The 23,991-nt window shown below is 35.0% G+C and overlaps 1 protein-coding gene and 1 long non-coding RNA gene across 5 annotated transcripts; both read right to left on the reverse strand.

The window, feature by feature from the left end:
- Positions 1-880: 880 nt before the first annotated feature.
- On the reverse strand, positions 881-16,929 carry LOC115697235 (peroxisomal ATPase PEX1). 4 transcript variants are annotated; one of them, XM_030624159.2, is made up of 18 exons: positions 16,555-16,928; positions 16,290-16,463; positions 15,407-15,506; positions 14,702-15,184; positions 13,341-14,075; positions 12,690-12,781; positions 12,267-12,340; positions 11,406-11,628; positions 10,929-11,022; positions 10,634-10,788; positions 9,413-9,643; positions 9,071-9,271; positions 8,647-8,772; positions 8,494-8,555; positions 2,218-2,335; positions 1,730-2,014; positions 1,562-1,622; positions 881-1,496 (listed from the first exon to the last, which is right to left on the reverse strand). In XM_030624159.2, the coding sequence occupies exons 1-17, from the start codon at positions 16,756-16,758 to the stop codon at positions 1,584-1,586; spliced, it is 3,396 nt and encodes a 1,131-aa protein (XP_030480019.1). In that variant the 5' UTR covers positions 16,759-16,928; the 3' UTR covers positions 881-1,496; positions 1,562-1,583. The 4 variants fall into 4 exon arrangements, with proteins under 4 accessions (XP_030480019.1, XP_030480018.1, XP_030480020.1 ...); XM_030624158.2 differs by having other exon boundaries at positions 881-1,622; XM_030624160.2 differs by lacking the exon at positions 16,555-16,928 and having other exon boundaries at positions 881-1,622; positions 15,411-15,506; positions 16,290-16,430.
- A 3,185-nt stretch (positions 16,930-20,114) lies between these two features.
- On the reverse strand, positions 20,115-22,605 carry LOC133029217 (uncharacterized). The gene is made up of 3 exons (XR_009683371.1): positions 21,586-22,605; positions 20,825-20,887; positions 20,115-20,348 (listed from the first exon to the last, which is right to left on the reverse strand). It is a non-coding gene; the product is annotated as an uncharacterized LOC133029217 (long non-coding RNA).
- Between the last annotated feature and the right edge of the window lie 1,386 nt (positions 22,606-23,991).

Here is a 23,991-nt window from a genome sequence, read left to right on the forward strand (position 1 = left end):
TTAAGAGAAAATAAAAATGTAATCGCATTCTACCATGATTTTTAAAATTTTAGTTAGATTAATTTTTTAAAATATTTCTATTCAAAACTATTTAGAAAAATAGGAATTTAGTTCAACCACTTGGCCAGTATTTTATATATTTATTATTTTAAAAATTTTGAAAGTTTTTGTTTAATGTTAAATTTAACAGAAAAAAATAAAATTTGTTAAACCAAGAAATATGGTTAGATAAGCACTTTTAATATATAAAGATATATATTGTATATAAAGTTAAGAATATGTTTTTAATGGTTAACAAAATGTATAATAAATTGTAAATAATTTTTTTTTGCACATATATTATAATAAGTTAATAAAATGTATGTAAACTTGTAAATTTTCCTTTAAAATGTAGATATCATTAATATATATATATATATATATATAGAATCCTTCTTAATAGGTATTACCCATTAATGAATACTAAATAAATTTAACTATAAATATTAATTTAAAAAATATTAAGCCATTAAATTTTGATCCAATGGCGAATATTAAAAGAGAAATTTAAATTTCTACGCTTAAATTAGCTACTTAATTAAAGAAAATATCAAAAAAATACATCTTTTTACACTATATTAAAAATAAATTTATATGAAAAACATTTAAATAAAACTCAATATTTTTTTATCATTTTTTCACCAATTTTTTTTTATTATTATTTTTTTTAACCGATGAAACAACCTCAGCCCATATAATGAAAAAATGAGAGATTTTTCTAATTAAATAGAAAAATTAAGTATAAAAACTCAAATTTTTTTAATATTACCTTCATGGTAAAATACCCCTTAAGAGTGCACCCATATATATATAGATATATATATATATATATATATATATATTGTGAGTAAATTAAGAATTCTGTAAATTATTTTAATTTTAAAAATATCTTCTCAAAAGTCTTATTGGGAGAAGCTACAAATCCTACCTTCTTACAAAAGAACTTTTCATTTTTTATCCAAACACCTCTACAAGGATTTTTTTTAATTCTAAAAACTAAAAAATAGGTTATAGCCAAACAAGATTATCATGTACTGTAACTGTAATAGTGGAACATGATATCTACCATTGTAAAAAAATTTCACTAAAACTGTAAAAGGAATGATTGAATTAATCAAACCTTCAGCTTTTATTGCTGTGTTAGAGAACTTTCAGGCATTAGACACATGTAACCTCTCAACTTGTGCAAGTTTTCAACATTATAGCCATGAAGCAGCCTCCTAACTTTTGGATGTTTTCTGATCCCTTGACAAAATTTAGTAGATGAAACTGCAGTAATATCCTTTTAAAGTGGCTCGAGTTATATACACGTACATCAAAGATTGGAAAAGCATAATGCATACTTATTTGTGGTAGACTGTTAGTCCTGTATATATCTGTATCTGTATCTGTATGCCGTTATCTATTTTGCGCTTCCTTTCAGATATTTTTGAATTTTGTACATGCCACCCCAGAGTCTGAAATATAGCCAATAAGTGGCCCGAAAATTCCATAGCATTTGACAAAGTAAAATATGAGATACCTTATTTCACCAAAAGTGTCAGTTACGCTAATGTTGCTCTCTTGCCTTTTGCATTTCTCGACTGCAAAACAGAGACATTATCATAAGCTACAGAACAAAAACAAAAACAAAAACAAACACGAGCATATTGTGTAGATGAGGTGTGAAGATGTGTTTGCCGGAGAGAACCTGTGCAGCAAGAGATCTCTTGGAATCCAAAAACTGGCTGTAAATTCCGAAGAGGCGTTGCTTTTCTGCTTCCGAAACAGATGGTCTTGCCCTGGAGGCAGTGGATTTTAAGAGAGCGTCAGTAATTACTGGCTTTTCCCCTGGTTCATGCATGCTTTCACCACCCAGAAGGTCATGAACCGCTTCAAGCTGTGCATCTGAGAGCAATGCTTGAAGGTCAGCTCCACTAAAACCTTCAGTCATATGAGCTATGGCATCTAAATCAACATCACTGGAGAGTGGTAGCTGCATCAATTTTAAAAATAGAGCCATTATGACAGGCAAACAAATAACGGAAATAGAAGCTTCACTCCTTGCACCAGAGTTTAGTCTTTTACCTCTTTTTTTAAGTCATTTTGACATAGAGAACTAACTAATAAAGATACATTCATCGAGGCCATTGTTCAAAAAAAATTAAAGATACATTTATTGAAAATAATCGTACTAACCTTTCTAGAGAGAACACTTAGAATCTCCAGCCTTTCACCTTGAGATGGAAAATCACAGAAAAGAAGGCGATCTAGCCTACCAGGTCTTAAAAGTGCAGCATCAAGTAAATCTGGTCTACTGCTTGACAAGAAAAGAAAAAGAAAAAAGAGGTCAGACACATCAGATAATTTATATAATTTATGTGATGGCATGAAAAGTAGATGACCTCTATGAACAATGTACACGTACAAAAAAATGAAATAAGTATATTCAGACTACAAGATACTGTACAAGATTTAATATCTGTTAGTTAACATAAGTACCAGGAAGTGATCACACTTTAGATAATGTACCACATAATGATGAGATGAAAAAAATACGCAGCACAGCATCTCACAAAAGAATCTACTTACTAGAGCATCGTTAAATAACTCAATGTTTAAAAAGCCTTTCATAAGGCTTTTTTTTTCTAAAAAAAAAAAAAAATTGCCTTTTTACGCCTTAGGGAAAAGAAAGACTTATGCTTCCCTGTTGGAGGCATCCCTTGGCGCCTCAAGGCTAATGCATCATATAGTATTGTTATTTTGGGCTTGTTTGAGGTGCTGTGCTCTACAAAACTAGCTTAATAGCAATTACACTATTAAGTTTAGCATAGCAAGTGTATTATCTTTTTTTGAAAAGAGAAAAAGGTCGCTTGTCTTAGACCAACCTCCCCCGTTACAGTTTTAATGCCCTCACTTGTGGCGGAAGAAAACCGTGGTAAACAAAATAAAAACGACACAATGAGTCACCCTTTACAATATAAGACTTACAAAAAAAAGGAAACTCTTTTCAAGTTTTACAACATCAGTGAATGGTTTCTGTAGAATTATGTAAATATTTAATATTAATTGTGTATCAATTATTTAGGAATTAGAATTATCTTATTCTTTAATATCCCTGATTTTTAGGAGATTAGTTGACCTAAGTTATTTGTATAGCTTTGTAATCTATCTATTTATATGTAATTCTTTGGTGAATAAAATAATTCAAGCCATTATTCAAAAATCTACATGGTATCAGAGCCGGTTAAAAATTTCTATGCCCTAATCGATTTTTTTTTTTTCTTTTCTTCTCTGCCCTAATCGCACCAGTCCCATCTCAGTCGCACCAGTCCCATCTCAGTCGCATTATTTTTTAACCAGCCTAAAATCGCACCAGCCCCTAAATTCGCACCAGCCCTTCTCATCTTTTCAACACATCACATTCTTCATGGCTACTGGAAAAGACAGCCTAAACTCAGATGCATCCTCCTATCCATCAACCCTCTCTAATCCACATGCATCAACAGGTTCTTCATCTCACAATGATGCTGTTTCTCTGGTCACCAGCCACAAGTTCAATGGCCATAATTATCTTCAATGGTCACAGTCAGTAATGATGTATATCGGTGGAAAGGGGAAGGAAGAATATCTCACAGGGGAGATTGAGACTCCAAAACCAGACGATCCAAAGTATAAAAATTGGAAAACAGATAACCACATGATCAAATCTTGGCTTGTTAGTTCAATGAATAATGATATAGGAGAAAATTTTCTCTTATATTCGACAGCCAAGGAACTTTGGGATGCTGTCAAAGATTCTTATTCTAGTTCTGATAATACATCAGAATTATTTGAGATTGAAGCTGCTCTTTATGATCTTCGCCAAGAAGATACTACAGTCACACAATATTTTAACACTCTTACTCGTTTTTGGCATCAATTAGATTTGTTTGAAACTTATTCTTGGAAGTGTGCAGATGATACTGCTCTATACAGGAGTATTGTAGAGAAAAGGAGAACTTTCAAATTTCTTCATGGTCTCAACAAGGAACTTGATGCTGTCAGGAGTAGAATCATGAGTATCAAGCCACTTCCAACTGTCAAAGAAGCATTCTCAGAGGTTCGACATGAAGAAAGCAGAAAGAAGGTCATGATGGGGGCTTCTCTTCCTCCTACTCAAGAATCCTCTGCTCTTGCTGCAAGAGGACAGCAGAAGGGTCGACCATGGTGTGACCACTGTCGTAAACCCGGGCATTTCAGAGATACTTGCTGGAAACTTCATGGAAAGCCTGCCGATTGGAAGCCAAAATCATGGAAAGACAAAGAGAGTCACGGGAACGTCGCTGCCACTCTAAATACTGCTGCTGTTGTAGGAAATGGGGACACATCTGATTCATCACCGTTCACTAAGGCGCAGTTAGAGGCACTTCAGAAACTCCTAAGTCAGTCACACATCGCTGCAAAGCCTGATACTACACCTGGTACAGGACATTTGGCCATGCAAGGTAACCTTTCAGTAGCTTTTATTGTCAATAAAAGAACTACTAACCCTTGGATTCTTGATTCGGGGGCATCAGATCATATGACAGGAGATGCAAATATTTTGTCTGAATTTCACACAAGTCTAGAGCATCATACAGTGAAAATTGCAGATGGCACGTTCTCTAAGGTTGAGGGTTTGGGTTCAGTCAACATAAATAAGAATCTAACTCTCACTTCTGTTCTCTATGTGCCTAAACTGGATTGTAATTTACTATCAATTAGTAAATTTACTCGTGACCTAAATTGTGTGACTAAGTTTTACTCAAATTTGTGTGTGTTTCAGGAATTGGATTCGGGGAAGATGATTGGCAGTGCTAAGATGTGTTCTGGGCTCTACATCCTACAAGATTACACTCCTTCCGTTAGGATAACTCCGAAATTCAGTTTGTTTTCTTTAAATAATCAATCTATTTCAAATAAAGATAGTGATATTATGTTGTGGCACTATCGTCTTGGTCATCCAAATTTTCTATATTTGTCAAAAATGTTTCCAACTTTATTTACTAATAAAAATCCGAAACTTTTTTGTTGTGAAATTTGTCAATTTGCAAAACACACTCGAAGTACCTATTCTAGAATACCATATAAATCTTCCAAACCTTTTTCATTGATCCATAGTGATGTGTGGGGTCCCTCGCGCGTAAACAATATAACTGGACATAGATGGTTTGTATCTTTTATCGATGATCATACTAGATTAACTTGGGTGTTTCTCATGAAATCAAAATCAGAAGTAAGTGAAATTTTTAAAAACTTTCATTCTATGATTCAAACTCAGTTTCTTACTAAAATTCAAATCCTTAAGACTGACAATGCCAAAGATTTCTTCAAATCTATTCTCGATCCTTATCTCACACAACAAGGCATTCTACACTTAAGCTCATGTGTTGATACTCCCCAACAAAATGGGGTTGCTGAACGGAAAAATAGACATATTTTAGAAGTTGCTCGTTCTCTCATGTTTTCTACTCAAGTCCCCAAACATTTCTGGGGTGAAGCCGTTCTTACAGCCACCTATCTAATCAACAGAATGCCATCTCGAGTACTCAACTTTCAAACTCCATGTCACACGGTTTTGAAAGAATTCCCTCATACAAAATTCATTAGTCTTCTTGATCCTAAGATCTTTGGCTGCACCGCCTTCGTTCATCTTCATTCTCAAAATCGTAGTAAGCTAGACCCTAAATCTATCAAATGCATTTTTCTTGGTTATTCCTCTCATCAAAAAGGTTATAAATGTTATTCTCCTATAACTCGGAAAATGTATAACACTATGGATGTCACCTTTTTTGAAAATCATGCTTACTACAAATCTGAGATTCAGGGGGAGAATGCAGGTGAATCTCATCTTTGGGACACTATTCCAAGTATTAATAATACTTCATCTCCTAGTGTTCACCATGAGAATTCTTCCGACTCTCAAGTCATAGAAAGTCAAGTCTCATCCTCCTCTAAACTCATGGGTTCCCAAATCATTGAACATTGTCCAAATCCACCCATTGCTCTTGCACCTTGTCAAAAACCAGAAATTCGTGTCTATACGAGAAGGAAAAAATCTGGTAAAGATATAGAGCACACAACACATCTGGAGGACCACCATGCATCGGAACCGGATCCTCATTCCCCAGAAACTCATTCAGGTTTAAGTAATTCTAACCATGATAAGGTTGTGCAAATAAATGATGATTTAGATTTGCCAATTGCATTGAGAAAGGGAGTTCGCGCATGTACAAAGCATCCTATTGGTAATTTTGTATCTTACAAAGCATTATCACCATCCTATCAGGCATTTGTCTCTATTATTGATAACATACTGATTCCTCAAACAATTCAAGAGGCTCTGACAGATCCTCGATGGAAAGAAGCAGTAGAAAATGAGATTAGTGCTTTGATGAAAAATAATACGTGGACAATCACGATTCTACCACCTGGGAAGAGATCTGTGGGTTGCAAATGGGTCTTCACCGTTAAATATAAAGCAGATGGGAGCGTTGAGAGGTTTAAAGCTCGCCTTGTTGCTAAAGGCTTCACTCAGACTTACGGAATCGATTATCAAGAAACGTTTGCGCCTGTTGCCAAGCTTAACACTGTACGTGTTCTATTATCCCTTGCTGCAAATAAAGATTGGCCCCTCCATCAACTTGATGTGAAAAATGCTTTCCTAAACGGCGACCTTGAAGAAGAAGTTTATATGGACATTCCACCAGGCTTTGAGAACTCCTCAAATCAGAACAAAGTGTGCAAACTCAAGAAATCTTTGTACGGTCTCAAACAATCTCCACGGGCATGGTTTGGTAGATTCACTAAAGCAATCATACAGAATGGGTATACTCAGTGTCAAGCAGATCACACCTTGTTTGTTAAGTTCTCGTCAGATAAAAGGATAGCTATCCTAATTGTCTATGTAGATGACATAATACTTACAGGTGACTACAAGGAGGAAATGGAGAGATTGAAAGAGTTCTTATCTAAGGAGTTCGAGATTAAAGATCTTGGTTATCTTAGATATTTTCTTGGCATGGAAATTGCTCGATCAAGACATGGCATATTTGTTTCTCAACGTAAGTATGTTCTAGACTTATTGAAGGAAACAGGAATGCTTGGATGCAAACCTGCCCCAACTCCAATGGATTCCAACAAGAAGATGGGTTTAGGAAAGGACATGACATCAGTAGATAGGGGGAGATATCAAAGGTTAGTTGGACGCCTCATCTACCTATCTCATACCAGACCTGACATTGGTTTTTCAGTTAGTGTTGTCAGCCAATACATGAACAATCCTACTGAAGAACACATGGAAGCTGTTACTAGAATTTTAAGATACCTCAAGATGAATCCTGGGAAAGGTCTTCTATTTAAGAAAAGTGATAGCAGAGAGATCAAAGTCTACACTGATGCAGACGGGGCGGGGAGACGTAACAGATAGGAGGAGTACTTCAGGATATTGTTCTTATGTTTGGGGTAATCTAGTGACTTGGAGAAGTAAGAAACAATCAGTGGTTTCAAGAAGTTCAGCTGAAGCAGAATTTAGAGCTCTTGCTCTAGGTGTTTGTGAAGGGATTTGGCTAAAACGATTACTGAGTGAACTACGACTATTTGCAGGAGAGTCCATTAAAATGCTTTGCGATAGTCAGGCTGCTATTAGTATCGCTAAAAATCCTGTTCATCATGACAGGACAAAACATATTGAGATAGATAGACATTTCATCACTGAGAAGATTGAAAATGCCACAATTCAAACTATCTATACTCCATCAAGACTGCAAACAGCCGATGTTCTTACCAAAGCCCTTCCCAGAACTGTCTTTGATGAATTAGTGTGCAAGTTGGGAATGTTTGATATACATTACCCAACTTGAGGGGGAGTGTAGAATTATGTAAATATTTAATATTAATTGTGTATCAATTATTTAGGAATTAGAATTATCTTATTCTTTAATATCCCTGATTTTTAGGAGATTAGTTGACCTAAGTTATTTGTATAGCTTTGTAATCTATCTATTTATATGTAATTCTTTGGTGAATAAAATAATTCAAGCCATTATTCAAAAATCTACAGTTTCTTACGCAAAAGTGTATTTTCTAATTATTGCGCATAATAATAGTTTCAAGTAATTAGAAAATACCACATTATTTTGAAGGGCAAACATTTAATTGAAGGGTGTTATATATATATAAATATATATACATGAATTTGCCTTACATTTTAGTGCTATGAATTGCTTTAATTTTTGGGTATTACTGTTTAGAAGTTCACACGATTTAAAAGACAGAATTTTAATATAAGAGGCTTACACCTCAATACACCTTATTTGGCTACTTTCTTATGTTTAATCATTCAGCAGGTCATGTTTTCATTATCATGGGCACTCACATTCCTCACTAAGATACACACAAGATATTCTTCCAAGATCTAAAATGATATACCGATCAAACCAATCACAGACTGACCTTGTTGCCGCAAAAACAAATACCCCTGTCAAAACTTCAACACCATCTAATTCAGTAAGAAACTGCAACAAGGGGATACAATAATGAGAACCAAATCAAGTCAAGAAAGAAGTGACTGAAAAAAGAAAAAAAAAAACAGAGAGAGACACTAACTTGATTAACAACGCGGTCTGTTACTCCAGTATTGTCATGTCCTCTTTTGGGGGCAATAGAATCAAATTCATCAAAAAATAGAAGGCATGGGGCTGCAGCAGCAGCTTTGGAGAATATGTCACGAACCTACAAGCCAACATATAAGTATCAGCTGCAGAATATGCGTTCCAATCATAAGTAATATTTTGTAAAGGAAGTGTTTATTTTGCTTGCCACTTTTAATCTTGGAACAGATATAATTCTCAAGGTAACTTTAATATTCAGATTTTATTTCTAGCATGCTGGTATGTAATTGTGTAGCAATATTATGTTACCATTCTAATTCCATTGTTTTCTTTTATGTGAAAAAAAAAAAGGATTTTGGAGGGCGTAGCAAAAACTGTAAGCGTCTCAGTAATGAAAATAAAATAAATCGTCCTCTTACAGCTTGCTCAGAAGCACCAATATACTTGTTCAGCAACTCAGGCCCTTTGACAGATATAAATCGTAGTGAACAGGCAGCAGCGGCAGCACCAACTATGTGTGTCTTCCCACAACCCGGAGGTCCATATAAAAGAACATTTGATCGTAATCTTAATGGTGCATGTGCAAATATGTCTGGGAACTTGGACGGCAATTCAATCATCTGATATTACCTTTAAGTTAGTCACAATTTGAGAAATATCACCACATCTTATATTAAGGAAAAATAAATAAACATATTCCGATTATAATTCAAATGAATATAAAATACAAATGATGTTACAGAGTAATAAGAAATAGACACCTCTTTAATACCCTTCTGAATCTCAAGAAGACCACCAACATCATCCCACCCAGACCGACCACTTTCTGGAGCAGATTTAGTAACCTCCCTCATTGCTACTGGAAGGAAATCGTGCATTGCCCGAGAAAAATCATCCCTTAGTAAAGTGGGCTTTTCACATTGGTCCAAAGAAGAATGGCAAGACAGAAATCTACCAATGGCAGCATGAACAGTTCTATCAACCAATATTTCCTGAAATAATATGATTTTGTGGCAAATTTAGCTCAAAAAATGACTGAGTGTCATATTTGGCCCAAAGGTTATAGTTGTACTCCAATGCAACAGGTTCAAATTGACTCCAAAGAAAACATAGTCATTAAATTTTTATTAAAACTATATAAAAAAATTATTTAAATAGATAAAATGTTCAAAAAAAAATTTAATTAATAAAAATCATTAATTATTGGTAAATGAGTAAATGCGTAAATAAAAAAGATGACATTTATATGCAAATTTGACTCATGCTATATTTTGTGTTAAATTTGGCCCAACTTAGAATGTGCAAGATTTGGCACACCTCTTACAACAATATTGGAGCTTCATTTTTTTAAAATGTATTAAAAGATATATCACTTTTACATCCCTCTCCACCAGAGAGGCTCTTAGCACTTAAACACAATATGGATTATCAATTACCATGATACACCTTTCTCTCAAGAAAAAGAAAAAGGAATGGAATACACACTACCTAAATCTCAGAATCGGAAATTTAAAAATGTAAACAAGTTAACAACTGACCTGAAAATATCTGTGTAAAATATCTACTCTACAATTTGTATATGACCAAAATATTTTAGGTACAAGACTTTGGAAAACGAAGAAACCCATTTTTAGTAACCAACAAAATTGGTGTAAACATAAATTATAGTTTTTATTTGGAAAAAAAAAAAAAAACAGCAAGACTAAAAGGCAAACCGAAAATTTAAAGTATTAACCAAAAGGAAAAAGGCCATTCTGTGAAAGTTGGAATACTTGACAAGTCTTGTTCCTTACAGTAGGATAGTAGGACTCCCCATTCCCTATTTGCTATGTTTCTTATTGATAATACCATTTTGCATCTTAGTAAGAAAAAGAGCATGCAACATTTAATTATAAATAAATGCACATATCACACTGATAACAGTAGCTTACATTCATGATTTTTTGACCATGTACTATAAGAAAATCAAAGAGTGTAAATACCAGATCGTATGCATCATAGCCATCACATTTCGAAGCTACATCTTGTAAGATGCTTTCAGGACATTGCAAGCAACGCTTCTGAATTTCATGCTTCAGTATGGCTGCCCGTTCTGAGGCAGCAGGAGCAGGCATTTGAACATGATAGTCAAACCTTCCTGATCATTTAAAAAAACCTATAATTCAGAATATACAATATAATATATGTGTGTGTGTGTGTACACACATAAATGACAAAACTTATGTGGGATTTTCTGCAAGGATCAGACACTAGAGAATAGAGTCTAGACTAACCAACCTGAAGAAGTCAATGACTGAGGTAGTCCCTCCAAAGACTTGACAGAAGCTATGAAGGCAAGGGGGCCAATTCCGCAAGCAATATTTCCCTTCTCCTGTTCACAAAGTCAATAAAATTGTGTTAGAAGGTTACTGGACTATGGCACTGAGATTGTAATATAGCTGGTCACTTTGGTTGATGAAGAGATGGAAGCTAAAGAATGCTAATTACAGCCTAACAATGAAGGCTAATTGAAAAGATAATGCAAGGCAATGAATGTCAGAGAAAAGTTAACCATGGCTTAAACTGAACTTAAACCTCTCTGTGGGATTTATCTTGACAAAGTTTTCCTCTGTTCATTTAATAAAGATATAATTTTATTAATTAACAACAAATCAGAGAACAAAAGAATTTAAAAGCTAAAAATATATTAGAAAACATCAGCATTACTCTGCCATTCTCATCCCAACTAAATGACTTTAGTGGAAAGATTAATACCCCATATTCATCCATAATATCTGTCAGAAATTCTATCAGTGCAGTTACAGAGCTTGAAATTTGAGATCCCTCTGAGTCAGAAGTAGAGGAAATAATAGAGTCAAGATCATCAAGGATAACAAGAGATGGTGCATGATCTAAAGCCTCTGATATATAGCCAGAGAGTGTTTGACGAATGGTTTGGGCCTTCTCCACAGCAAGTTTAGAGCAAGATACAAATACACTGCAAATAATTATAAATCAATGTTAATGAATGGGAATTCACTCCAGAAAGTCCATCGAAAACAAGCTTGGACTCTGGTTATAACTCAAAAAGGCAAGTTATTCTTACAGCTGTATCCCAATAAGTATGTGCCATACTGAAGAAGGTTTAAATTTTTTTTTATTATAACAATAAGTATTCCATTTCATGTTGTTAAAAAGGAGTTTTGCACCTACTAATTACCTATTTTTAAATTTGTCTTTCGCTGGTACTGTTTGGCCTAGGTTATTATAACAAATGGGAGTTCATTGGGTTCATCCAGCATCTTGCAAAGATATATTGCTGCAAATGGATGGTCTAGCAGCTGTAGAGGATTTTTGCAGATGAACAAGAAGGCAATGTTAAATGTATTGGGAACATCTTTGCCATTTTAGGGGTCTATGGTTAGAAAGAAACAATAGAATATTTGAAGTTGTAGAAAAAGATGTATCAATTGTTTGAGTTTGGTTAGGAATGTGGATAAATAACCTCCTTTGGTTGTCAGGCTTTTATGATTCTTAATAAAACTAGTCATGTTTCTTCAAAAAGAAACCAAATAGCACAAACATCCCAAAATAACAGAATCAGAAGATAACACTATAATAGATTACACATCGTACATGTATGTTAAGAAGTCTTCTTGTTCCTGAAGAAATTTGGCAACAGCTTTTGCTAATAATGTCTTCCCTGACCCCTAGTAGTTAAAAGTGATGAATTATTATAATTAAAAAAAAACAGCGTTTGAATAAGTAGTGTCATGTAAATGACATAAGAAGTTACGTATAATATACAGAAAAAGAGTAAGCCGCACTTGAAAAGGAATTTACTCAAGAAGCATATTCATAATTTGATCTCAAGATCAAGATATAACTTCAGTAAATAGCATATATCTTTTCAGCTAGAAAAAGAAAAATAAGTTGTCAAATAAAAAAAATAGAAAGAAAAAGAAAATAAAGATCAAAAAATTGATTCTTGTTCATGACAACAACTGATAATAGACATTCTAAATTTTAAAGAAAAAACAAATTTAAGAGATGACTCACTGAAGGTCCATATATTAGAACATGTCCTGGAAGAGGAAGATTGTATGAACTGAACCACATGCTTGAAGTAGAGGATAGCAATATCATCATTCCTACATTTGGAAAAGATTAGGAAAGAAAAAATAAAACAAGGTTTTAATCCTCACAAGTATTATATGGTTTACAAATGTCAGGTATAGATAACTGCAATATAATTACATACTAGGCAAGTTGTATTCTAATATATGTCATTTCTTCTAACTAACATAAGGTATCAACCTCACTGAACGATGTGCAATGCAAAACAGCAAAAGAAACTCATGGTCTATAAATGTGTAGCCTGCATGCAACATGAATTAGGATACATAAAATGTTATAGAGTAAGCATTATTGTTGGCCCCTTTAGCAGTCTCATGGTAGTCAAAAGATTATGTGTTTTCTGCTAAAACAAAGTCAATGAAAGACAACTAAGACAGGCTGAAAGAGTTTCAGAACAATTAATCTTTGTCCTTGCTGACGAAGAGGTTAGCCAAAGACAGTTAGAAGAAAGTGATTTTAGAAATGAGAGAGAATTAAGAATCATTTATCCATTCAAAAAAAAAAGAATCATTTATGAAGAAAATAGTTTTCTATTTCTTGCCGGAAAAATAAATAAATAAATAAATAACCTACTATTTGTAACGTCTGAAGCACTTGTCCCCATCCAACCCAAAGAAGATATGTCAGTCCTTATATCTTCATCAAATATTCTCTCTCTGACACATTTAAAGGTTACAGGATCACCAATCCTGTTAGACAATGCACCTTGCAGATCATTATTGTTCCCTTCATTTATTTCATCAAAAACCAGCTCATAAGCACTTCCGCCTAAATGGGAGTCCTCAGGAATAGTCAATACATATAATATTTCAACTGGCAGTTTACTAGGCTTATTTATGTTCTCTAGAAAATCATTAGATGACATCATAGTATTTTTATGTGACCCAAACTTGTAGCCTTTCACTTCAAAGTGAACCAATGTTTCACTTCCCAGAATTAGTGAAGTAACTTTTACTCCTGAAGTCGATGAAATGGAATCAACTTGCGCACTGAACCATGCTTTAACAAGATTTTCTAGACCCTTAGCACTTTCATCCTTACAAGGACCCTTCTCATCCTCTTTGCAATGAGATTCATGTGAAAGAGCAGCAACAACTTCCTCATGGGTTGCCCAGTCTACAACATTCATATAAGCTACTGAACTAGTATTGAGATGCAAATTTTTTGTTCTGCGGTTTTTTTGGTTATCAAGCACTTCAAAATCATTCTTCTCTGAATGCTTAATTTTTTCTACCTTAAAATGACAAGGAGAAAGTGAAAGTGAGGGAATATCTTTTTGCAATTGACTGCATCGCTTTAAATAAACCCCTGCAAGAACAAATGTTGGAACAAATTTAAATTAGTAAAAGAAACAGGAAATGTAGGACTACTTTATATATATAGCAAATAAAATTTTACTAGAAAAATAAAATAAAAATTAAGATAAGGAATTAATTGGAGGCCACTAAATCATCTAGATAAAATGTGGAGGAAATGGATATTACAAGAGTCATTAAATATCTATACAATGTCATTTGTCTAATAAAAGAAACTACTAAGAACATACAAAGTCATCAAAGGATCATTCAGAAAAATGTAATCACTCATTTTCCGAGATGATTACCAAGGAGGAAATTACATGACGAAGGCAGGCCATATAGCTCCTACTGAGATCAAAAAGTAGATACAGCATAAAGGTTAATGAACAACATGCAAAAACTTGAAAAATGTAAATATAACACCTAACACTTACATCGTCCGATGAGAAAATATTTCACATAATAAATTTTGTAAACTAAAGTTGCATGCTGGTGAACTATTCCAAGGAAAGTTTTGATTAATGTAGATACTACTCATCCTTGATGCAGTGTAAGCTTAAGTCACACACTAGTCAACAGTTTCAAGGAATATATTAAATAAGAATGATATTGTTGACCAAGGAAGGGCAAACGCACATGAATGCAGGCCAGCCCTCAAGTAAAGACGAAGAGAGTGGGCGATCATCACATGCCCTTTGGCAACCGAATCTGAAACCAATATGCGCACAACTGCTTGACGATGTTCCTGTTTAATTGCAATTTTAGCATCCTTTGAAGCAAGATTGCTCTTTACTGTCATTCCATTCTTTTCAGAATCTTTTACGCTATCCTTTGATGATAACCGAGGCACTAAAATTACGGACTGAAGACTATCAAGTTCATACATTTTTGCTGTTTCTGGATGTACCATAGCCACTGAAGTGAGGACTACATCAAGCTCAATGCTTTCGACAAAACTTTTGTGAACTAGTCTCCTGTTTCCATCTTGAACACGGAGTAGAGCCATTGCAGTATGACGTGCTTTATTAGAAGATAACAAGGAAGAATCATGACTTGAGTCTAAATTTTTCCTGCGTCTCTTTGGAGCAACTGCAACTTCTGTTCCTGGCACAAGTTGCACTATAAAATTTGATGTCAGAATCAAAGTGGATTACAACATCCTCATTTATTATGGCAGGCATTTGGAAATTCTTAATACCATGATATAAGTTTGGGCTGAAATTAAACCTCCAATTAAAAATTAAAATGCATGTTGTATAGTTTCAAGAACTTTAATATGTACCCTGGGTAGCATTTAACAAGATAATTGAATATGAGAAGCACTTAAATGTAGCATCTTACCCACCGCTTCCTTGGGAAAAGTTGAAACCACACAAAACATGATGATAGTACGGCCACCCAACCATAAAGGAAACGTCATCTTTTCCTGAACTATCCTAACCTGTATTTTACCCAAACTTTCCACATAAGTAACTACTCAAAAAAAAAAAAAAATGGAATCACTGGATGAAAAATAAGAAGAAAAGTTGACCCCATCCTTTCATATGTATAGAAGAAGGTGAAAGAGATTGTATAGAATTGCTTTATGTAAGTAACAATAATATTCTGAAGAAAGACAACACATTCATGAAATTCAAAATATAAATATACATATTATATAAATAAATTTAAAAAAATAAAGATACTACAAATAAACGAGACAAAATTATAGTTGACAGGATCAAAATACCGTATCAGAATACCACTTAAAAACAAGCCCCAGTTCAAACGACCAAGAATGAAAATTATTATTCATCAATGTTCTGAACCGAAATTCAGTGGTTTCTCTCGACAATCATGTCAATTTGGATTAAACTTCATGCACGTATCAAGGCAATCATTGTAACTAAATTAGTGTGAGTCTATATACTTTAAAATATTTGAAGACGGAGGTTTGTTAATATCGATGGCAGAAGTTCTTTTTGTGTGAGGTGACCTTATTTGAATCTTTTTATTGCTAAAATTCATTTGTTTATAGTTAGTTGAGAAATCGTCGTGTTTGAATTAGGTATTTTTCTTATTCAAATTAAGATTTTTTGCTAATTTGCTCTATCTGCTCATTGAGTGAGTGATGACACCAGGAAGAGAATATGTAATCAAAAGATGAAATGAATAAATTTGGTATTCAAACATTCAATTTGAATATAAAATGCTAAAACTAATGTTCTTTTGAGTTTGTTAATACCTGGTTCAATATAGCTGCCTCTGCAAGCTCTGCGTTGAGCTCCATAACTTCCCAATCATCCTCAGTATTTGGTTCAATGGTTACCAAAGTAGCTTTGGCCACATTTGGCAGAGCTCGGACTGTGACTCGTGTACCCTCTCTTAGAGATATGCAATCCGCAAACTGCTGAGCAATCTGCGTCGTTTAAAATAATCCAAATTTTTACAATCACAGCAAAATTAAATAGTAAAACCAAATTTGAAAAGACAAAAGAAAAGAAATTGACCTCGATTGAGGAAGAAGACGAAGTGGCGCCAGACCAGGCTATGGTCCAGTGGTCATCGTCTGAGGTACGGGAGCGTAGGTCGAGAGCGAGAACTTCCGGGAGGTAACCGGAGGAGGAGGAGGATTGGAGGGTTTGGATTAGGAAGAGAGGCAAGGACACGAAGCAGCTCTCCATACCAGCGACCAACTTGACATCAAAATCCATGGCGGAGGCGCGTGAGGACGACGCTCCACCCCTAAATGGCCGAAGGGAGAGAGATGGAGGAAATGAAAAAATTGTGGCAAAGTGGCGACGAAGAAGAGAATTTCGAAGTTCGAGGTCTGTGTACTGTGCTTGCTTATTATTCTATCCACTGCTGTTGCGGCTTCATTTGTCTCAGGCTGGTTATTTTATTGTTTACACTATTTCAAATTAGCGGCCTATGGTTGGCAAAGCATGCTCTGCGGTTAGACGATGAGCTATCCTGGTTCGAGGAGGTTCCAGCGCCGGTAGCGGACGTGGGCGTCGTAAATTCATAAGTGATTTTAATCACTTTGTCAAAAAAAAAAAAAAAATTACCACCGATCAAATGTATGCTTAAAATATTATTAATTTTATATTATGTAGTGTGTTAAATTTTTATTGTAATTTTACCTTTATTTTTTAGTTATTTTATTGTTATTTTAATTATTATATTTTATCCTGACAGTTCTTTTAGTAATTGGTTGGAGACCATCTTTAAGTAAGTTGAAGCTGAAATGATTTGTCTTATTGCCATGTTGAATCTGGAAGGTTACGAACAAGGTTGTTTGGAAAAAGAAACACTCCTCTATTAATGACGTGCTTACTTCTGCACAAGTAGCTCTTGATCACTGGAATAAAGCTCAGGATAAAATTTCGTTATCATTAATATGTCTGGAAAGCATCGATGATGGCGCTGAGTCATGGACTAGACCCATAGAAAACACAATCAAGATTAATGTAAATGCAGCACTCTTTGATAGCGACAATAAGTATGGTTTCGGAATTGTTGCCCGAAACTATCTTGGTCACCTTGTTCCAGCACAGGCCAGTTGCCATGGCGGAAGATATGCAGCTGAAGTCATTGAAGCCATGGGGATTAAAGAAGCTCTCAGTTGGGTAAAGACCAATAATTGGCAACATGTTCAAATTGAGACGGACAGTCTTGTTTCAGTACAAGCTATTCGAAGCAACCAAAAGCAATGAGGTCCACTTTTGGCCTTTTAATCAAAGACTGCCAACTTTTGTTATCTACCCTCCCAAATGTTAATTCATTTTTCATTAGACGATCAGCAAACCAAGTAGCACATTATGTTGCTAGACATTCTCGGTATCAATTTGATCGTAGCATTTCTGATATTTCTAATTCTGGTGAACTCTTACATCTTTTGTATTCAAAATGCTAAATTATTCAATGAAGTTGATATTTCATCTCAAAAAAAAATTATTATATTTTATTATTTTACGGTTATTTTATAAAAAGATAGTATTTTTGTAAAAAAAATTGTATGAGTAAAATTATAAACTTTTATCTAAAATTCAGTATTTTTGTAAAAAACCCTAATATAAAACTGTATGCTTAGAGCATTAAGGTGTTCTGTATTTTAGCTTGAGGAAAAAAAAATTATATTTTGGGTTAAATTTGGTCGAATATATTTAGTCTTTTTCCACCGAGGAAATTGAGAGAGCGTTCTTTCAGCTCCCCCTGGACAAGGCTGCCGGTCTCGATGGTTTCAACTCTCATTTCTATAGAGCAAACTGGTCCCTCCTAAAGAATAATGTTCTAGCTGCTGCCCTTAGCTTTCTTAACGGTGATGGGAATATTGCCCCTCTTAACACCACTCTCATCACTCTCATCCCCAAAGTTAAAAACCCCACCTCAATCTCTGAATTCAGACCTATTAGCCTTTGCAATATCATTTATAAAATCATCTCGAAAACCATTGCTAATAGGCTCAAACTTGTTCTTAACAATCTGATCTCTCCAAACCAAAGTGCTTTCCTTCGGGGTCGGCTTATCTCGGACAACATCATTATCGCTTAGGAAGTCGCTCACTCCATAAAGCTTAAGTCTTGTGGGAGGAGGGGTTGGATGGCGGTTAAGCTTGACATGGCCAAGGCCTTTGATAGAGTGGAGTGGTCTTTAACCCTCCTTCGCAGACTTGGAAGGACTGCTTGAAGTCTATCCTACTCCTCATGATACTTTCCCTTTGATATTTTCAAGCGAAGTCTAAGCTTGAATTTTTATATAACTTCAGCTTTCCTTCCCGGAAGTTGAAGCTTGTTACATAAAAATTCAACATGACTCTTGCATGCACGTTATTTTTTGTGCAGGAAAGTTCACTAGGGGTACAAAACATCTTCAACCCTCCTTCCCGGACTTGGAAGGACTGCTTGAAGTCTATCCTACCCCTCTTGATGCTTTCCCTTTGATCTCTTCAAGCGAAGTCTAAGTTTGAACTTTTATACAACTTCAGCCTTCCTTCTCAGAAGCCAAAGCTTGTTGTATAAAAATTCAACATGACTCTCGCATGCACGTTGTTTTTTGTGTAGGAAAGATCACTAGGGGTACGATACATCTTCAAACCTCCTTCCCAGACGCTTGAAGTCTATCCTACTCCTCCTGATGCTTTCCCTGTGGTCTTTTCAAGCGAAGTCTAATCTTGAATTTTTATACAACTTCAGCCTTTCTTCTCGAAAGTCAAAGCTTGTTTCATAAAAATTCAGCATGACTCTCGCATGGAGGTTGTTTTTTGTGCAAGAAAGATCACTAGGGGTACGATACGTCTTTAACCCTCCTTCCTGGACTTGGAATGACTGCTTGAAGTCTATCCTACTCTTCGTGATGCTTTCCCTTTGATCTTTTCAAGCAAAGTCTAAGCTTGAATTTTTATACAACTTCAGCCTTCCTTCTCGAAAGCCAAAGCTTGTTACATGCATAAAAATTTACACATGACTCTCGCATGCACGTTTTTTTTTCGTGCAAGAAAGATCACTGGGATACGATACGTCTTCAACCCCCCTTCCTGCACTTGGAAGGACTGCTTGAAGTCTATCCTACTCCTCGTGTTGTTTCCCCTTTGATCTTCTCAAGCAAAGTCTAAGCTTGAATTTTTATACAACTTCAGCCCTCCTTCCTGGAAGCCAAAGCTTGTTACATAAAAATTCAACATGGCTCTCGCAGGCACATTGTTTTTTGTGCAGGAAAGATAATTAGGGGTACGATACGTCTTCTACCCTCCTTCCCAGACTTGGAAGGACTGCTGGAATTTTATCCTACTCCTCATGAAGATTTCCCTTTGGTCTTTTCAAGCAAAGTCTAAGCTTGAATTTTTATACAACTTCATCCTTTCTTTCAAGAAACCGAAGGTTATTACATAAAAATTCAACATGACTCTTGCATGCACGTTGTTTTTTGTGCAGGAAAGATCACTAGGGGTACAATACGTGTAACACCCTAAATAATTAGGCACGCTACCCAAAATGATTATGAAACCCTAATCCCCTAACCGGGATTACTAATTAAAAACAGCGCAGAATTTAAACTTTTATATTAAACAGACTGAAAATAAACTTGTAATATATTTAAACTTTTTCAAACATAGTTGGGATCCCAAAAATATTTACAAAATTATTACAAGTTCTTTCTTACTAGCCGACCTAAGCGGCAAAACAGAATACAAAAGTCAACACTGTTAGACCCATAACCCGCTTGGTCTGAAGTGGCATGAACAAGTACATTCTTCGCCCTGCTCCTGAAACTCATGGCTGATCAGCTAATGCCTTACCCTTTCCTGCACAGTAGAGAACCCGTGAGCCAAGCCCAGCAAGACAGTATAAATCATAACAAATATATTATGCTCATTCACATATGTCTGTATAGCACAGACCTGATCATTATTTCATCATGCCCATTTATGTCTACGTGGCGTAGACCTATGTGTTGCGCTCACACATCTAATTAAATCTAATGACGTAGACCCACGTGTTACTCTCACACGTCTAAATACATTAAGGCCTTAGAAGCGGTTCATCTCGGTTATGAGTACCGAGTCCAACCTGATTATGCCTTGAGCACATAATCCTTAAATCTCATTTCAATTAACATGGCATGGCATTTATACACATATATCACTAGGGTAATAACCCTAGGCTATTAGACCGTTCCTATTAGGGTAATAACCCTAATCCCGGTTACTTAAACATTCATGCATATCATTCTCAACATAAGCGCCACTGCGCATACTCTACGTGCTAATCACTGTCTTACCTGTTGTCCCGCAATAGTAGAGATTCCAAATCCCCGGGTGCTCCTGACCAGGTGCCGGTAATCCTAGTCACACACAATCCGGGATTTTCACAAATAGGGTTAACCCCTGATTTCACATTCATAAAATAAATTCATGGCATTTCAAATACAGATAATCACATAGAGCTCAAAAAGAGCTTTCCAACGGTATAAAGAACGTCCCAAACGGAGTCCCGAGTCAAAAGTTATGGCCAAAACAAAATTGAGAAAAACAGAATTTCTCACTGCCAGATCCAGTCGGGACGGCCGAAAATCCCGTCGCGACGACTGGGTTTAGAACACCCCAAAACTCCATTTTTAAGGTCTTAAACATGTTAATTTTCCATAACTTCGAACCTCAATCATACCATACCCAAAATTAACTTCTTACAGTTAAAAAACATCACAACAAACATCAATTCTAACATTAATCAACAACACCCAACCAAAGCTCCAAAGCTTGAGCAAAATCAACAAAATTCCATTAACAAGAACTTGAACTCCAACTTCAAACAATAAATTTCAGAGCTCAACACCAGAAAATTACACTAATCAAATCCTCTAATTTCTGTCCAAACCTAACCCAAACAAACATATGAATTTAAAGCTTAAAGCATGCTCAAGACAACCCCACCAACCAAGAACATGCATCACAAATTCAATACCACAACCACAAAATATTTTCATGCTTTTCAACAAATAATTTCAGCAATAAATCTCAGATTAAAACCAGAGAAAGTTACCTCAAACTCAATCCAAGAACAAGCTCAAAAATCTACAAACTCAAAGCTTCAATTCAAGGCCAAATCCAAGCAATTTCTTCAAAAATCAAAATTGAAAAAGAAAAGGGTTTGAGAGAGAGAGGGGGGGTCGGCCAAGAGAGTTACAACCAGAAAATTCTATTTTCTTTTTCATTTTTGTCAAAAATGCCATTTCACACACTTATCTCATAAAGCCAAATGACTAAAATGCCCTTAGGGCCATATAACTTCCACTTTAAACATACAAGGGCAAAAATGGCATTAACACACAATTTCAAACCCAATTAAATTTCAGATTATCAAATATCAATTAAAATGCCAATTAATTCAATCTAATTTTAATTTCGGGCCCGAACCCGGTTCGGCCCGAAATACCCCGTTGTGACTATACCGCGCCAACCTGTCAGAACACACCTGAAAAGACAACACAGGCATACTATATAATAATATAGTTCTATTAAGCACGTAATTAACTTAATTTCATCAATTTACCCTTCTCGGGTCATAATTACCAAAATGCCCCTGGCTCACCAACGGGGTCTTAACATGTTAAATTCATATAATTTCACATATGTTGAACTATATAATAATATAATTCCTCAATTAACTCATAATTATCTAGTCAGGGTTTTGCTAATCCATTTCTTAATTCCGGGTATTACAATTACCCCCTCCTTATAGAAATTTCGTCCCGAAATTTACCTGAACAACTCCGGATATTTCTGCTGCATATCCGTCTCGAGTTCCCAGGTTGCCTCTTCTACTTTACTGTTCCTCCACAGTACTTTCACCAGTGCCACTGTCTTGCTTCTCAAGACTTTTTCTCTTCTATCAAGTATTTGCACTGGTTGTTCCTCGTATGACAAGTCCGGCTGAAGTTCCAATGCTTCATAACTCAGAACTGTTGGGTTTTATGCCCTAAATAAAACTCTTTACAATCTGATTAGTTATCAATATAAGAAATTTGAAGTGATTGATGTTTGCATGAATTTTACATGCTAATGGTTTAATATGTTTAATATGTTTATTACATTCATACACACAAAATCAGTTAAATCCAGATCATATGTTTATTCACAATTACAGTATCGTCAACACAGTGGAATGTGATTGTGATCATATGAATCAAAAGTTTTGGTCCCTGTTTCATCAGTGTTATTGGATTTACACTAATGTGATAATCAGCGATGATGTGTACTTACACTTGGAGTAAGTGTTATGTTCTTTCCAGGACATTAGTAAAGTATACTAGTTTCGAATGTATGGAGTATACATTGGACTGGACCGATATTGCAACTAAGTTAAGATATTACAAACTTACCGTTATACATATCTTTCCAAGTCAATATCAGTAGTTGATCTTAAGATTGAAAAGAATCTAAATCCTGATATGCTTAGGCTCAACTCAGGAGTGCTATTCATGTTCTTTGATTTATTAGTTAAGCCTACTTTTGGGTCAGGGTGATACGTATATTTTGGGAACATGATAGTATGATTGAGTGGGAGTGCTGAACATAAATATGGAATCTATAGCTTCTACTGGTGTATAGAAGTTAAGTGATGATTCCCTTCGAGCTTAGCAAATAGAAGTAAATGGATGAGCTCTTGTTTAACTGACTAATTATTAGATCACTAAACACCATTTACAGGTAGCTAAGTGTTTTAAGGGGCAAAATACATTGAGGGGTGAGAACGGTAAAGAAATCCCATCTCGATGTAAATCATCTATATAGAGGATCTTTAAATCACAATAAGATTATAACAATGGTTAAATGAGATAGTATATTGGTATCGTGAAACATACAATATGCTCTATATAAGTCTGAGAGTGCAATTCTAAGTTCTAAGAGTGGATTCAACGAAGAATTAATAAGTAGGAATTTACTTGGTAAATTTGGTTCACTTATTGGAAGCTCAGCATATAGATCCATGGTCCCCATTCTAGTTGAGAACATTCTGCTTGTAAGACTCATTAATTGATTCGTGATTGATCAATTATAATTCTAAAGTTAGACTATGTCTGATTTTATGAATTTTCACTAAGCAGGGGTGAAATTGTAAGGAAAAGAGTTTTCTAGGTTTATTTATTTATTAATAGACTTTATATGTCTAATTAATAATTAAATTAAATGACAATATTATTTAATAATGTATTTTAATTATTAAATAATTAGTTTTGGCATTTAAAAGGTTAGAATTGGAAAATTGGCATTTTTGAGAAAATAGAGATAAAATTTGATAAAATTGCAAAATTAAGTGGGGCCCATTACAACACCTATGACCGGCCACTTATAAGGCTTTTTCAAATTATTATTTTCATTATTTTAATGCCAAATAATTCTAAACTTAAACCTAGTAAGTTGCCTATAAATAGAAAGTGATGGCTCA

The sequence above is a fragment of the Cannabis sativa genome, chromosome 7, assembly GCF_029168945.1.
Source record: "Cannabis sativa cultivar Pink pepper isolate KNU-18-1 chromosome 7, ASM2916894v1, whole genome shotgun sequence".
NCBI lineage: Eukaryota > Viridiplantae > Streptophyta > Magnoliopsida > Rosales > Cannabaceae > Cannabis > Cannabis sativa.